The sequence below is a fragment of the Perissodus microlepis genome, chromosome 10 (assembly GCF_051167445.1).
Source record: "Perissodus microlepis isolate ML-2025 ecotype Zambia chromosome 10, ASM5116744v1, whole genome shotgun sequence".
Lineage (NCBI taxonomy): Eukaryota > Metazoa > Chordata > Actinopteri > Cichliformes > Cichlidae > Perissodus > Perissodus microlepis.
Genome location: NC_140470.1, coordinates 8,022,537 through 8,037,552, shown reverse-complemented (window position 1 = coordinate 8,037,552; position 15,016 = coordinate 8,022,537). Strand labels below are relative to the sequence as shown.

General features: G+C 39.6%; 2 protein-coding genes across 3 annotated transcripts in view; one reads left to right on the top strand and one right to left on the bottom strand.

The window, feature by feature from the left end:
- Positions 1 to 2,728: 2,728 nt before the first annotated feature.
- On the bottom strand, positions 2,729 to 4,892 carry timm22 (translocase of inner mitochondrial membrane 22 homolog (yeast)). The gene is made up of 4 exons (XM_084942208.1): positions 4,600 to 4,892; positions 4,006 to 4,202; positions 3,417 to 3,489; positions 2,729 to 3,331 (listed from the first exon to the last, which is right to left on the bottom strand). The coding sequence occupies exons 1-4, from the start codon at positions 4,856 to 4,858 to the stop codon at positions 3,255 to 3,257; spliced, it is 606 nt and encodes a 201-aa protein (XP_084798334.1). The 5' UTR covers positions 4,859 to 4,892; the 3' UTR covers positions 2,729 to 3,254.
- Positions 4,893 to 5,621: 729 nt separating this feature from the next.
- The window catches only part of specc1 (sperm antigen with calponin homology and coiled-coil domains 1), a 75,926-nt gene continuing 66,531 nt past the window's right edge, over positions 5,622 to 15,016 (top strand). For both annotated transcript variants that reach the window (XM_084941727.1, XM_084941729.1), the window contains exon 1: positions 5,622 to 5,741. The gene's annotated coding sequence lies outside the window, so the exon portion shown is untranslated. The remainder of the gene's footprint in view (positions 5,742 to 15,016) is intronic.

Sequence of the window (15,016 nt, the reverse complement as noted above, 5' to 3'; positions counted from 1 at the left end):
GTTGGTCACTGTGTTAAGTGGAGTTGAGATCAGCCATCAATATGTGTGTCCTTGTTTTGTTTGTTACATTTTTGGAAAAAACAAACTGCAGGTACAGAGTGTTTCACCAACAGCATGTCATTGATATCTATGATAGACTACGTATTCCAAGACCAAACCAAGCCTGAGGAATACTTTAAACTTTATGCACAATACTCATGGAGTAGTGTGAACGTAAACAAACAGCCAACAGGCGGTATCTACGTGAAAAATGGCGCCATCTTGTGGTCTCTTTCTGTCACTATAATTCATTCAAGGCTTTGTGGAAAATGCTTCACCTGTAAAAGTTTCAAAGTCACCGGTTAAAATCATTTTCAAGGACATTTTAAAAGTTTTAAACCAATCACCTAAAGTTTGACAGCTGTACCGACCAGTTTCCTCCAGTCTATTGTAGCAGACTGTTTTCAAAAAATGGATAGAGACCACTCACAAAACCGTGATGGTGTTGCACAAAATGATGTTGGTGTAGGGCTAGCGGTCGATGAGCTGGGTTTGGCACTGCTGCAATGGGAAGATCTTGTAGAAATTCACATGATGCTCCCCTGGCTTCAAATCGATCCGTTGCACGGCCTAGTTGTTAATCAACTACCACAACCATGAGGAGGCGGTTGATGTTCCGGTAGGAGGCATCGAAATAAATCCACCTCAAGAAATAGAAGGACCCTGGGACATAAATAGAGCAGAGATCGGAACAGGAGATAACTTAGAAAGAAACCCACCTCAGGAAATAGAACGACCCTGGTACAATAACGGAGCAGGAGACTTTGAATTAAACCCAGCTGAGCAAGCAGAAGATCCAATTATTGAGGAAATTAGGTGGTGGGAAGATGAGGGATCTGAGAGCGACACTGAAAGTGGTCCTGATAGTGAAACAGATGACAGTGATGATGATGGAGACAATGGCCAGGATGCTCCTGTGTTATTGCCTCCCAACCCAGTGCCAGGAGGTTCAAGGAGGAGACCAAGGGAGGAGGAGGATAAAGAAGAAGAAGAAGAAGATGGGAGAGCTAGAAAAATGTTTAAACACTGAATTTTGAGCTAGGCTGGACAGTCAGTGTTGCACCCATCTTCCAAAGCTACGTGTGTCCTACATTGTGTTTCTTTCTACTGAGGAGCTTGCATCCAATAAAAGCAGCAGGAACAAACCTAGGAAACAAATAAAAAGGAAAAAGTGAAAAACTGCAAAGCAGAAAAGGAGGAAACAGAGACTCAAGGAAGGAAGATAAATAACAGAAAGAAAAGAAGAAAATGTCATGGCTGTGTGAAGGCAGGCAGGAATCCAGGAGCAGGATTCACAGAGGCAAATGTGAAGTCAAACAACTGGCTTTATTGGGAGTTTGCAGATTGAACAGAAAACTAACTAAACTTGGAAAGCAACAGGCAGGAAAACGGGCAAACAGAGTAGAATGAGGGATGATGCAACGACGAGCAGGGGAAGACACAGACACTAAATACAAGAGGTGAACAGGACTGAGAGGAAACAGCTGTGAGACACGGCTGACACTGATTGCACAGACGAGACAGGGAGAGCACAAAACTGAACACACGGACATAAGACACAGACCTTCAAAATAAAACAGGTAACGCACAGACTGGACTCAGAGACACAGTAACAGACAGAGAACAGAAGGAACACATGGGCAGAAACTAAACCGAACCAAAACCCTTAAAACTAAAAAGTTTAAACCCGAACACATAATCAGAATGAACTAGAACACAAGATCATAACAACAATAATAATAATAATAATAATAAACACAAAAAGCTGGGTCAAATGACACAGGACCATGACAGAAAAATAAAAGATGAAAGAAGAAACTGATGACCAGATAGGCAGCAAGCGAGTCAGGTCATGCAGCAAATTGTCAGACATCACCACAGACAATGATGAAGATCCAGATGACCGTGTGTCAGCACCATCTACATCAGCATCAGCTGGACACTGGAAGCAAAAATGAAAGGAACATGAAGAACAAGATGGGAAAGACAGAAAACAATTCAAACAGGGAATTTTGCTGATGGACAATCAGCGTTACACCCCACCTTCCAAGCCCAGTGTACTACATGTAACATGCTCAGAGACTGAATCTCGGCTGGCCCCTTCTGACCCACTGACTTAGTTTCCTGCCACCAGGGACCTGTTTACCGGACTTCCCCTATACCACCTGTGGATATCTGTTCAACCTGTGACCCAGTATGATTGTGCATACAAGTGGAAAGTAATATCACTGGTACCTTGTTAGATGGTGATGATTGTGGTCTCACTAGTCGCAGACATGGAGGGAGTGGTCCTATTGGTTGGCTCCCACATTAGGAAGGCGAGGTTGGGGCCTTCCTATCACTACTGTGCTAACGTAATTAAACAATAAATAAAGTAAATAAATTTACAACACCACCATCTTCAGATAGAAAAGTTTTTCTGTTTTTTTTTTTTTGAGTTTTTCCTTCCCACTGTCGCCAAAGTGCTTGCTCATAGCGGGTCATATAATTGTTGGGTTGTCCTCTGTATCTATTATTGTACGATCTACTGTACAATATAAAGCGCCGTGAGGCGACTGTTGTTGCGATTTGGCGCGATATAAATAAAACTGAATTGAATTGAATGTCCTTCAAGAAGCCTGGAGAACCTTTCCTGAAGATTACTTTCGCTATAATAAAAAAAAGAAAAAATTAAAGCAAAGGTAATGACTAGTTTGGGGGTTGTAGTCCTTTAATAATCAAGGAAAAGTAGTACATCCACAATTTTAAAAAATGCTTTTATTATAAATAATCCTGTGTGGATTAGTTACTTACACATCAAAGAAATGTTTTACAGGCAGAGCATTGCTCATCTGAGTTTTTACAGACCCAGAGTGAAGTTCACACAAGTTCAGCTTTCATCACCTGATCAGTACGCCACTGAAGCAGACCCACTCTGCTCTGTCTTTGAAGATTCACCATGAGAAATTGGCATTCCTTGCTCCAACTGTCCACAATATGAAAGTCACAGAAAAACAGACAAGTCTTTTTGTTTGTTTGTTTGTTTGTTTTCTTTAGCCCACTGTGGTGCCACTTAAAATCCCTGTGTTTGAACAGTACACTTCAATTCTGCTTTAACAGCAATCCTTGATGTGCAGGGAAACATCACGGTTAGCAAGCTCACAGCGAGATTCTTCTTTCTCTGGTCCACATGTGTAATATTTATGTTTTTGTCCATCGAGCCACTCCATAGAGCTTCACCTCAAGTAATATTCAATTGCAGCAGAGAATGCAGCAAAGCCTCCACATCCCAGAACACCAGCCTTCAGACCAGCTGCAAAACAGAAAAATAAACACGTGGACAAAATGCATAAATTTGCTATAATGCAAACTATTAGTTAATAAAGTAAGTTACATACCGCGAAAGCCAATAGCTCCTCCAGTCACACAACCACTGTACACAGCATTCTTCCAGTCAGATTTGCCTCTGTGCTGTAAATGAAAAACAGGTACAAAAAAGACACTTATTACCACAGTGTACTGCAGGGTTAGAATAAAAGAAAGAAATGCAAAGCAAATATAATACTGGCATCTACATTTTAGAAAGAGGAGTGACTAATAAGAGATAGCTGGCATCCACCTTTGCTGTACTATTTGCACATTTACAAACTTAGCTTAAGTTGCAACTACTTTGCTGAAAATGTTTTGCTGTCCACATATATAATATGTCTTCAGTGATTCTGATGGTGCTCTAGTAATCTGACCACATATTGAGCATTTTTCCTCTTTGAAGCCATGTTATGGATTCACATCACATCTCAAACCCTTGTTGACAAACTGTTATCATTATTTCATTCATTCCTTATTATTCTAAAGAGACTGATGGATACATTGAAAATGAATCGCCTTTGCTCATTTTTGCCTTTTGTTCTGAACTCCAGTCTGAGGTTATATGTCCACTATGAGTCTGTCAGAACCCACATGAGGATGTAAGATGCTGTGACCTACTGATTCTATGATGCACTCTGTACAGGAGAACATGGCGCCCACAATGGCAAAGTTCTTGGCATAGGACATCCCCCTCTGGCTCATGTCTTTTAGAACCTCTCGTGCTGTTGGAGTTCTCAAAGGGTCTTTGGGGTCGATGCCAACATTAGTATCAATTCCAGCTGTGAAAATGCCGAAAGCTCCTCCAAGGACGAACCCTGTGTTGAGCAAAAACATCATCAGACTCTTAAAATTGTAATATATACAGATCTTTTCTGCTATTGAGCTGAATGGCTACATTTGGGCAACATCGTGGCTGTATTATAAACTGATTATTTGATACCTGTTTATTCAAAAAGCTCTAAAATGTTGCTTTTACGTTTCTTATGTCTGAACACAAATACATAATCTTAAAACAAGACAATATCGATGACCGATTGGTTTGATCAGATGACTGATTAATTTGCTGTTTGTTGGTATAATAGCATTACAGCTCCCATAGCCTCGTATATCTGAGGTGACCTAGCACACGAAATATTCTGCACGAGCAGCCAAACACGCCCAAAAACACCAAACCCTTGTGATGTTTGTTACACTCTCAATGTCTCCGTTTACCTCCCACACAGGCCAGCAAAGACTTGAAGGCGCAGCTCTCCATTCCCCTCTCGATCATCTTCTGCTCGTCGCTTTTCGGAGGCACGGGCAGCCCCCCCATCACGGCGGGGTTCAGGCCCTTCACGGGCCTCTTGTCACCGATAAGATGCTCCAGAATCATACTGTACTGAAGAGTCGGGCTGTCCACGCTCGGGCCGACCGAAGCTGGACCTTGTGGGTTGGAAGCAGCAGCGTTTGCAGCTCTTGTGGAGGCCGCCATGTTTCTCAATGACAGAGCTTCAAGTAAATGTTGTCGAAAGACGAGCGCGCGCATATTCGTCCCATTTGTCTGCTGATAGAAATAACGGTAATTAAAGTGTTTAGCTTCACAAAAACACGAATAAACCACGATAGATTAAATAATATGTGTGTATTCTCATATATTTTTTTATTAAAATGATTTTATTTTCTCACTAAAAGATTACTTTGGTTCATTTTAGCACATTCGACACAAAGTCAACCTGTATTTAAAGTGTGGTTGAGGAGTTTATGCTTTTACGTAACACCGTACGTCTACCTACATTATTTCCACTGGATTATTGTATCAAATAATAATTAAATAACGTAACAGAATTTCGCAAGACTATACTAGATCTTATTGATTACTTTACATTTAATTCGGTTTTATTATATTAATGTCTTCTAAATTACTTTTATTTTTGTGTTTATTTTATCATTAATATATTTTTATTATTGACGTCTATTTTCTTTATTCAATACTCCTGTCTTTATTGTATTATTTTTTTATTTATTACAGTTTATCTGTCTCGCCTGTCACTCATCTGTGAAGCACTTTGAAGCACACTAAACTTCAAACAAAGGTGCAGTACAAATTAAATTGACTAAATAAGTTTACACCTGAGGAGAAAACGCTGTTCCTTACATGCTGTCTTATCATTTTTCTGGCCTGTTACAAAAAAAAAGAAGACCACATTTCCCAGAAACCCCTTAAACACTGCGCCAAAGCATATGCGCCAAACTCACTTCACGCGCTCCACCTATCGGCTCGAGCTCAGACCGCCGGTGGTTAGACCTTAATGCGTGCGCGAGGCGGCAGCGGCAGCATCCTGTCAACACAGCAGCTCCACCGCAGTACGGAACAGGTGAGATTAATTAACACTTGTTTATTTCTCATAGCATGTGGCCTTTCTGCTTTTTTCGTCCGTTGTTTGGGGTGAAATTTGTAAAGTTCACTGTAAAGGCTCTACTGTTTCTCGGTGTCTAAATTAAAGAATGGGCTACAGAGAGTCGCTCGGGTTTCGCCGAGTTACACCAACGTAGAAGTGGCTGACGGTGACATGCTCAATGCCAGCATAGTCACTGTACACGTCTATGCTCCTTTAACGTAACGACTAGTCATTGTGAGAGCAGACGCGTTTTTCCTCAAACGATAATAACGGCTGTCATAAAATTATAGCTGGAGCCAAGGACGTGTTGTTTTCACGCTAATTGAGCGTGGCACTGTATGACTGCAGTGATGGCCAACAGTAAGTGGACTAACAGTACTAACGCTGCATTTCATGTCCCATTTTCCGTAGCTGCAAATGTCCATCCTGAATTTTTCAGTTTACTGGCTAAGGTTGCACCATCGCGAGTCCAACAGGATTCTGCTTGAGCAGTATTTATGCCTTCTTTATAAACATTCAAATAAAAGGTATTAACGCGGTGATAGTGTTGATGCCTGGTAATGTAACACTTTGTAAGTTTCCTCCTTAAGGAAGAACGGGTCAACTTCTTTAAACTGGTCTGAATATTACGCTTAAAATCTTTTCTTTGATCTGATTTATTTTGTTGGTGTACAATGTGTCTGATATAAATATATTTAAATATCTAGTACTGGAATAAGCTTATCCTCTTGTAAAGTGGAAAGTAACCCCGGGTTGGTCTTAAAACCTCTGCAAAGAGAGGTCAGTCAGGTCCTGGTTTCCTGTTAGATTTTAGTTTTGTTTTTTAGTGTTTGTCTAACACTTCTCCCTGACAGAAACATGAAAAAATGCAGAGATAAAGTTACTAATGTTGCTCAGGCTTTAAGTAAATTTTGATGCTAATGGCAAATTACCTTCAAAACTGCCTCTGTGTGCTGCAAGCTGTTTTTCTACACGTCATCAGCCAGCCAGTTGTTCCCAATTAGAGGAGTTCTGTGTGAAGCTGTCAAACATGTCTTTTCTTTCAGGTACTTGTAAAACATTTGTTGGTTTTGACTTTAGTAGATCCTTAAATGTTTCATTATGACAAATTATCCTGACTAAGCTTCTGTGTGTAATTTTTCTCTCGCCAGGTAACCTTTAAATGTAGACTTAAAAGATGGGTTCCAGAAAACCAGCCGAGTATCTAACATAATCATGCCCGAATGATAAACTTCAGCAAAAGAGAACATTTCAGTAATGAAAAGAGAGGAAAAATTAAGAAGCCAAATACATATTTTAATTACACGGCTCACTTTGAAGTCCTGTGACAAGTGAACAAATGACGGTTTTCTCTTTTGCGTATGCAAACAGAAAAGCCAGTTCAAACATAAACACTGCACCAGCTCTGATGAGGTTTCTTTTTAGGCAATATAAGGCTTTGCTTCTCATGGTTAACCATTTAAGAAGGGGAAATACTTCATTGGTCTGTGTTCAGGACACAAATAAACTCTATTGGATGTCGATCATATGTCAGCAGCACGATGGGCAGTCAGACAGTAGCGCATTCTAAAGTGGATACATCAGGTTGTTAATTTCTCAACATTAACTGATGAAATTGGTTCCTGCCTTTTCTCAATCTGCGATACACACAGATCAGCCACAGCATTAAAACTGCAGGTGAAGTGAGTGTAATCCATCCCTGGGTAAACTCTGGTCCTGGGATTCACCTGGATATTACGCTCACTCATACACCCACTTCAACATGATAACAGATCAAGCACACGCCCTCCTCGTGGTTAACATTCCCTGTAACAGTCAAAAACTTGGTCAGGAATTAGGCATGAGGGCCATAACAAAGAGTCTGAAGCAGTGACCCTGTCTCCACTATCCACACTTTGCAATCCCATTGATCATCTTTGGGATGTGCTAGAAGAAGTCCAGTCCACAGAAGTGCCACCCGGCAACTCATAGGACACAGAGGATTTGCTGCCAACATCCCAGTGCCAAACACCACAGAGGTCATGTACATATTGTAATGGGTCAGAGCTTGTGTGCTCTCACAATGAGGGCACATATTAGGGCTGGGGGTTTTAATATTGTCTGATCAGTGCAGGCCAGAAAAAAGACAGAACTAATAGGATTGCCATCTTTGCAGTAGAGGTACTTGGAACCCTTTAGAGCCTCCAGTGGTGATTCTTCCTCAGTTGATTTTTTTCCCTCACCCTTACAATGCTGTGATTGCAGCCATTCCCCAACTCTCTTTGAATGGTACTCATGGCCATTCTCTCCATTGATCAGTGGTTGTTGATCAATGGTCATGGGAATTTGCATAATTATGATGAAGCAACTGACCTCCCAGCCCACTGTGACTGCTGGTTTCAGTCATTATGCAAATGGTAACTGGTAAATGGCCTGTATTTGTATAGCGCTTTACTAGTCCTCAAGGACCCCAATGCACTTTACACATCCAATCATCCACCTATTCACACACACACTGGTGATAGCAAGCTACATTGTAGCCACAGCCACCCTGGGGCGCACTGACAGAGGCGAGGCTGCCGGACACTGGCGCCACCGGGTCCTCTGACCACCACCAGTAGGCAACGGGTGAAGTGTTTTGCCCAAGGACACAACGACTGTGACTGTCCAAGACTATCCAAGCCGGGGCTCGAACCGGCAACCTTCCGATTACAAGGCGAACTCCCAACTCTTGAGCCACGATCAAAATGTACTGTTTATAAGATTTGGGGAAACCTGCAGTCAGCTGAGACTGAAGAAGTCACTTGGATGAGTGACGAAACGTTTCTCCCACTGAACACGCTACGTCCAGATGAACATGCTGTGTGAAATGAGTCTGCACTGGAGTAACCTTTTCCTGATTTAGTAATCAGAATCATAATACTTTATTAATCCCTAGGGTTTTCTGGTTCTGATGATAAAAACAGTGAAAGGCAGATATTACAGTGATCTTAGTCCGCTATGCTTAATCAGGTAAGCCCTGATCACAGATATTTTGCCAGGTTACTTCATTGGGAATGACATACCACGATAATTAAGAACTGCTGACTCAGTGTAAACCTTAAGACATCAGTAACTCATCTTAATTCATATGTACACTGTCCAAACCTCCAGCTCCCCTAAAAGGTAGCTTGGTGGCTGTCAATAGATACTATAATTTTAATTTCTAAATATATTGCAATGCTGTGAAAAAGATTAAAGTCAAGATTTAGTTTTCCATATTTTGTTCTGTTTCAGAGTCATAAAAAATTCTACTAATTTTTAGATTATCAGATGGACTGCAAAAAAGTTGAAACATTTCAAGGACCACTGATAGAAGCTTTCCAAATTCATTTTGTACCCTTTCCTTCTGCTGTTGAGTTGCAGCGTATTTAGAAAAGCAATGTTGGGTAGAGGTTAAGGGGAATAACTGAATAGCCATCTGGCATTGTTTCAGAAGTCAAGTGTGGGTCATTGGTGAGTATTGCAGGTCCTTGGTGTAGTCTAAACTATATTGTCAATTCAATAGTGAGGAGGGACAATTCTGTAAAAGATGGAACCAGTTAGGAAGATTTTCAAAATATGTGAATATCTGCCTCATCTATAACTCTGTGGACACATTGTAGCTTGAGGAAGAGAGAGTCTATGTCCATGTAAAATAGAAAGTATGTGTTGTTTTTAAAGCCTGTGCATGTCAATGTTTAGACTGTGGGCTTGTTCATAAAGTGATCACCTTGGCAACACTTTCCTTTGCATACATTTTTGTGTAAAGTCACTGGGAATAAACAAATCAATGTGTTATGTGGCTTTAAATTAAATTGATTATATTAAGAAAGGTTTAAAGATTCAAATGAAAATGAAGCTCAGGGTCTGTGTATCAGTTCAAATTAAGTGTTAAATAAGAGCAGATCTGTCTGAGTATAGTTCATAGTTCCAGTTTTACTCAGAACTGCAGGGTGTTGTGTTGTCATACAGCTAAAGTATAGCTTGAATAACTGTTTCTGCTTTAAGGTCCATTTCCCAGAGTGCTCTCTCTTTGTAACCATTCATTTAAAATTTATTGCTATGCGTTTTGACCCTCTTGTCTATGTCAAGAATAGCTCTAAAACTCTAATATGGTGCCAATGCTAATATAAAATGGAAAGCCAGTTCTAAGCCTGGTGTGGTCAGTCAGCTCTTTTCTATCCCTGACACACTTGCACACACTCATCTGAGAACAAAATGGTTCTTATTCATCCTCAAGAGGCAAGGTCTGACCTGTATGTACACTTGGAGTGGCATGTCCTTTACTGCAATAGAGGAGAATTTAATTGAGGAGATAGGGAAGAGATTGGATGATTGGAGCAGAAATGAGTACTACAGTGGGATTCAATCAGTTGAATAAACAGAAATACCTTTGTTTCTGGTAGTCCGCGTGCCTTCTGAGAAAGTTGTTATATTCTGGGATATTTTAACTTTTTCTTTGTAGAGGCACAGTTGGATTCCAGCCTTCACATTATTCCCAGGAGCAACTTTCTCTTTGCTTTTTTTTTTTTTTTCCTCCTTAAGCTAATGCTCAATCTATCAAAACGCTAGTGGCTAAAAGCCATTGCACTACGTCTGTCTGAGAGCATTCAATAAAGAAGGTAACTCTAAGAATACTTTTCTTTTCGGCTGTTTTTAGTTGATTACTGTCCAGGAAACTGATTGCATTCTTGACAAGCATCGCAGTCTAACTGAGTGCCTCAAAGGAATGCTTCTGTTTTTGTAAATGGGTCATTTGGACCAGATATGAGGTGAAGCGCAGATATGGTCTTTACACAAATATCAGGCTTTTTTGCCTGCCCTCCCTTCTGACAACAACAGCTGTGCTTTTCAAAAGTGTAATATCCAGCTTCAGAATGGACAAATAAAATAAGCTACTGAGCTATTTTGAGGAGAGGACAGGACAGGCCAGTTCACATGTGTGATGTTTATGCATACACGGGGAGTGTCATTATGATGTTTGCTTGGTATTTGAAAGATGTCTGAACCATTGTAATAGCTTTCAGTCTCCATACAAATTAAAATGGTCACACCCACTGTTCACATAAAATAGCTCTCATGCCACAAGTCTGTGTACTGTTGCAAAATCAAAAGGCGCAGAGAGGAAGCCTCTTCTTGTGTTGGACAGAATTTCTAGTCAGTGGTACTAATACTATGGTGTTCCATTGTGGAAAGCTACTGAGGTCTGTTTTTTATTCTCTCACAGTCATCTTGGATGCTATGCTAGTGTTTCTATGGAATCCGCCCACTCATTGTACATGTAGCCAGCCAGGACAGACTGAAAAGTAGCTGAAGTTTTTTGCAACGTGGCTTTGACTGGCTGTTTATCAGAAAAGAACTTTGACACCATCAGAGCAGGAAGTTAGCCCCTCGAGGGAGCCTTGCTCTGAGAAAGATGAAACAGAGGATGGACCAGATGAAATATGCATGAAGACTGTATCTAGCTCAGCTCATGCCCCTGTATCACTGACGAATCGAGGACAGAGCAGGTTTTTGGGAAATAATGGATGACTGTAACTGCTGTGATGTGGCACAGTGAATACCTCAGTTATTCACTGTGTATAGTGATTGTTCTGATATTGATACACTAGTTTTTGAAGGGATAACTTTATAAACCTATATTTCCTTAGAGGAAACATTAAGAATATAATTAATTTATGAACATGTATGTTCAGAGGGTGGCTAACTTAAGTTGCAGCATTAAGGGGATTTACCCTGATTGTTGACAACCGTAATATGGAAGTCTGACATCCTAAAACTGAGACAGAGTTCTTGCTTTGCAATACAGCATCTCTTCATTTCAAAGCCTACTCTTGAGCTCTTGCTAATAGTGCTGTGTTACCAACAGAGTGCTTGCCTAACATCTGGAGCTAATTTATAGGATATTAATTGTACTTTTTTAAAACTATGGTATGTAATGAAATATTGTTTAAGTGTGTTTCTAGGTTGAGAATCTATGATTAGGAAATTCTTGTGCAGCATACGTAATCTGAGCAAACATTTCCATGTTTAAAAACTGTCGGCTAACAATTTTTAGTGACACAGTATTGAAAAGTTGCTGCAAAATTAAAGTTGTGTCGACATCAGAGACGCAACCTTAAGGTCTTCTGGATGTATTACTTCTACATTACCTAGATATCGTTGGTCAAACATTCATCCAGAATTATGGCAGAAGTTTTTGTTGATTTCCCTTAGCATGTTGTGTCTCAACTGCGCTCCTGAGCTCTTGCCCTAAAAACCATACCAGACATCTTAAGATAATCATAGAACAAATAAGACAGAATATATATCTAGGTAAAAGTGTTTGTATTGAAAAAAAACAAGCTCTGTAATACTAGCGTGCTTATGTACAAAAAACCTTGTGTGCTGCCTTCTTACAAGTGTTTATTGATAGAATTAGTTGTCAAGCAAATGTGCTTGGGTTAAGAAAAACAAGAATATGTACATTTAATTTCTTCATGCATTAATATCACCGTTGTTTGTTGCTTTGTAAAAGATGGTCTCACTAGACCAGTGTTGGATGTTGAAATAAACATTTATCCATCAGTAACACAGTTTTTACCGTTATCATGACCAGTTTTCACTGAGGAGATAATGACTCTGTTTGCTGGGATGATAAGTTAATTAAGCATGTGCTTGGTGTTTAGCATAAACACCAAACACCAACCATGTGCTTGGTGTTTATGCTAAAAGGTTTGGTGGAGCTATGAAGAGAGTTAAATGGAAATCCATCAGATTAATGGAGTTTACTTCTCCCCCCCTCCACCCCTTAAAATAACATGGTATGTACAAAATCATGGTTCAGATAGCTGAGCTGAATAGATTTGGAAAGTCAACAGTTTTCTAATGATTGCTTTGATGACTGTTGTAATTTTCTAATTAGCTGTTCTGATACCATAACTATTATGTAGTTGTATTTATTTATTTATTTATTTATTTATTTATTTATGAAATGGGAATAAGCTTTATTTTTAGTCTTTTTTTTTTTTTGCTCTGCATGTTTACTGTTTCATGTAGTTTATATACATTTAAAGTCATGTCATTTTACTGTGGACTCTGATTATGAGAGAGATCACAATAAACACCATGTACTTGAAAAGTTAGTAAGTACACAAGTGAAGACCAAATATTGGAGCTTATCCTAATTTAAATACAGTGGCATATTTTCAGTGTGTGAATACTGTATCAGACATAAACATTGGGAACTGGGCTTCTCAATATGAGCATATATTCAAAAAGTGATTAGTTTGGGATGCCATGTTGTAAACAGACCAGGCAAGCGTTATATTGATCTGGGTCCAGATCAAAGGAAATTGTCGACACAGCACTTTGCTGACTAGCTCTACTTTCTTCCCATCTTGTACTGAACTAAAAAAGTGATGATTCAACATCAGCTATAATCTTTAGTCTATTTAATATCCAGATGGTGATAAGTAGTTTTTCTGGGTTTTAGTTGAGCATCGGTGCGGTATAATACTGTAAAGGTAGTGGAGTTTCTTGTTGTATATGAAACTATTCCAAGCTGTAGGTTAAGTCTCCTACATTCACTCCAGTATGGTTTTAGCTTTTACTCTGTTTATATTTGTACAGCTGTGCTAATTTTAGTGTTTTTTACATCATGATTTTGCTACATTCAGTTCTTACAAGTCACTCACAGTACAAAAATGTCACATTTACTCTAGTATGTTGTGTAAAACTTTGCCGGAAACCCTCTAATACAGCTTTTTGCATCCTAGTTTCACATCTTTCCTCTAAAGGGGGAACACAGGGGGAGAACAAAGACTATCTCACAGCGTGGGATACGAGCTAATCCCACTCACTTCCTGTTTCACTTTAGCCCATATAATGACTTTGCACACGTCGCTTTGCAACATCCAGGTGCCGCACAGATGCTTTGGATATGCTAGGGTGGTCAGACAAAATGAATCAATTTTTGCATGGGTGGGAGGTGAAAATTTCCTGGATGTGTATTGTCAACTCCACTAGCAACTTTGTATTACTTTCTATATCTTAAAGTAAAATAGCTTTTAATTTGGGAGTGTTGTATGCTTTAAAAAAAGCTATCTGTTTATTAGCTGTAATGCAGATGGCAATTTGCTCAGCTGCTGTTATGGTAATGAGATATCACTAATATCAGCAGCAGCAGCAGCAGCAGCAGCAGTGACACACAGATAATCTCTGCTTTCATTTGTAAGAAGCTTAGTTACAGTGCTCTTTCTCTACTATGATTAGCATCCAAGTAGCTTCCAATGATAGACGTCATCATTTCTATATTAGGTTTCACCAGTTGCTACATCAGTAGTGACTAGCAACTGCTAATATAATCCATGAATCTTGGCGCTGGTGTGGTTTGGATCAGATTCTCAGATACAGTATTACCAAGAAGGTTAAACACAAAGGCTTTATCAAAAACAGTCTAATGTTATTTCCCCCAATAAAATGAAAAACCAGACTGCCTGCCCCTCAACAGTATAGTATTATATACATAATGAAATCACACCTCATTCTTCTTAGAAATGTCTATTTCAGAGATTTGACAACACTGACATTTGTAACTTTTTCATTGTGTTAAGCTACTTTGTTATTTTCTAAGCTAGCTTCCACATCTTGAAACTGGGATCTAGCCATAGTCAAGTTTGTTTGGACTGTTACTAATATTCCTTTTTCATGTTAGTCTAAGTTAATTTTATGTTGAATGTGTAATCCTGTAATTCTCCGACTATTTGCCTCAGGCTAATTTTGTGAGCAGTTTCAATTTTCAAATGCCAAGCGATGATGGAAAATGCTGTATTTTTAGACATGCTCGACTGAATCATTGAACATCTTGTATTTGTTTTTACATCCCATGTGACAGTGTTGTGTCTGCATGGAGATTCTGACTCAGTGCTTTTTCCTCTACACAGAAGGTGGAAAAGGAAGAGGAGGACAAGCATTTGGTGTTTACTGTATTGTGTGCCTGCATTTAGTTTTATGAGAGAACTGTGGTATTCAGAGGTCTGTCTGCCTGGCCTCTTGTATTATATGATGACAGGAATCCCCTGACAGACGTGTCACCCACTGAGCAACCAGCCACATGGTTTTATGTACCATCATTATTTATTAATGTTTGACATGTTTCATACTCCAGGGGTCTGCAACTTCCTGCTTGCATATTTAACCTTTCTAATGTTTGGTTTTAATTTTATGCAGATGGCAAGGAAGCTTATTTTGGTCAGAAATTCATAGGAACG

Excerpts from the sequence above, each read along its gene's own strand:
- timm22 (XM_084942208.1), bottom strand. The coding sequence starts at position 4,858 with ATGGCGGCCTCCACAAGAGCTGCAAACGCTGCTGCTTCCAACCCACAA. Across the intron at positions 4,203-4,599 it reads TTTGCTGGCCTGTGTGGGAG|GGTTCGTCCTTGGAGGAGCT; the intron begins GTAAACGGAGAC and ends TGCTCAACACAG. Across the intron at positions 3,332-3,416 it reads AGGAGCTATTGGCTTTCGCG|CTGGTCTGAAGGCTGGTGTT; the intron begins GTATGTAACTTA and ends TCTGTTTTGCAG.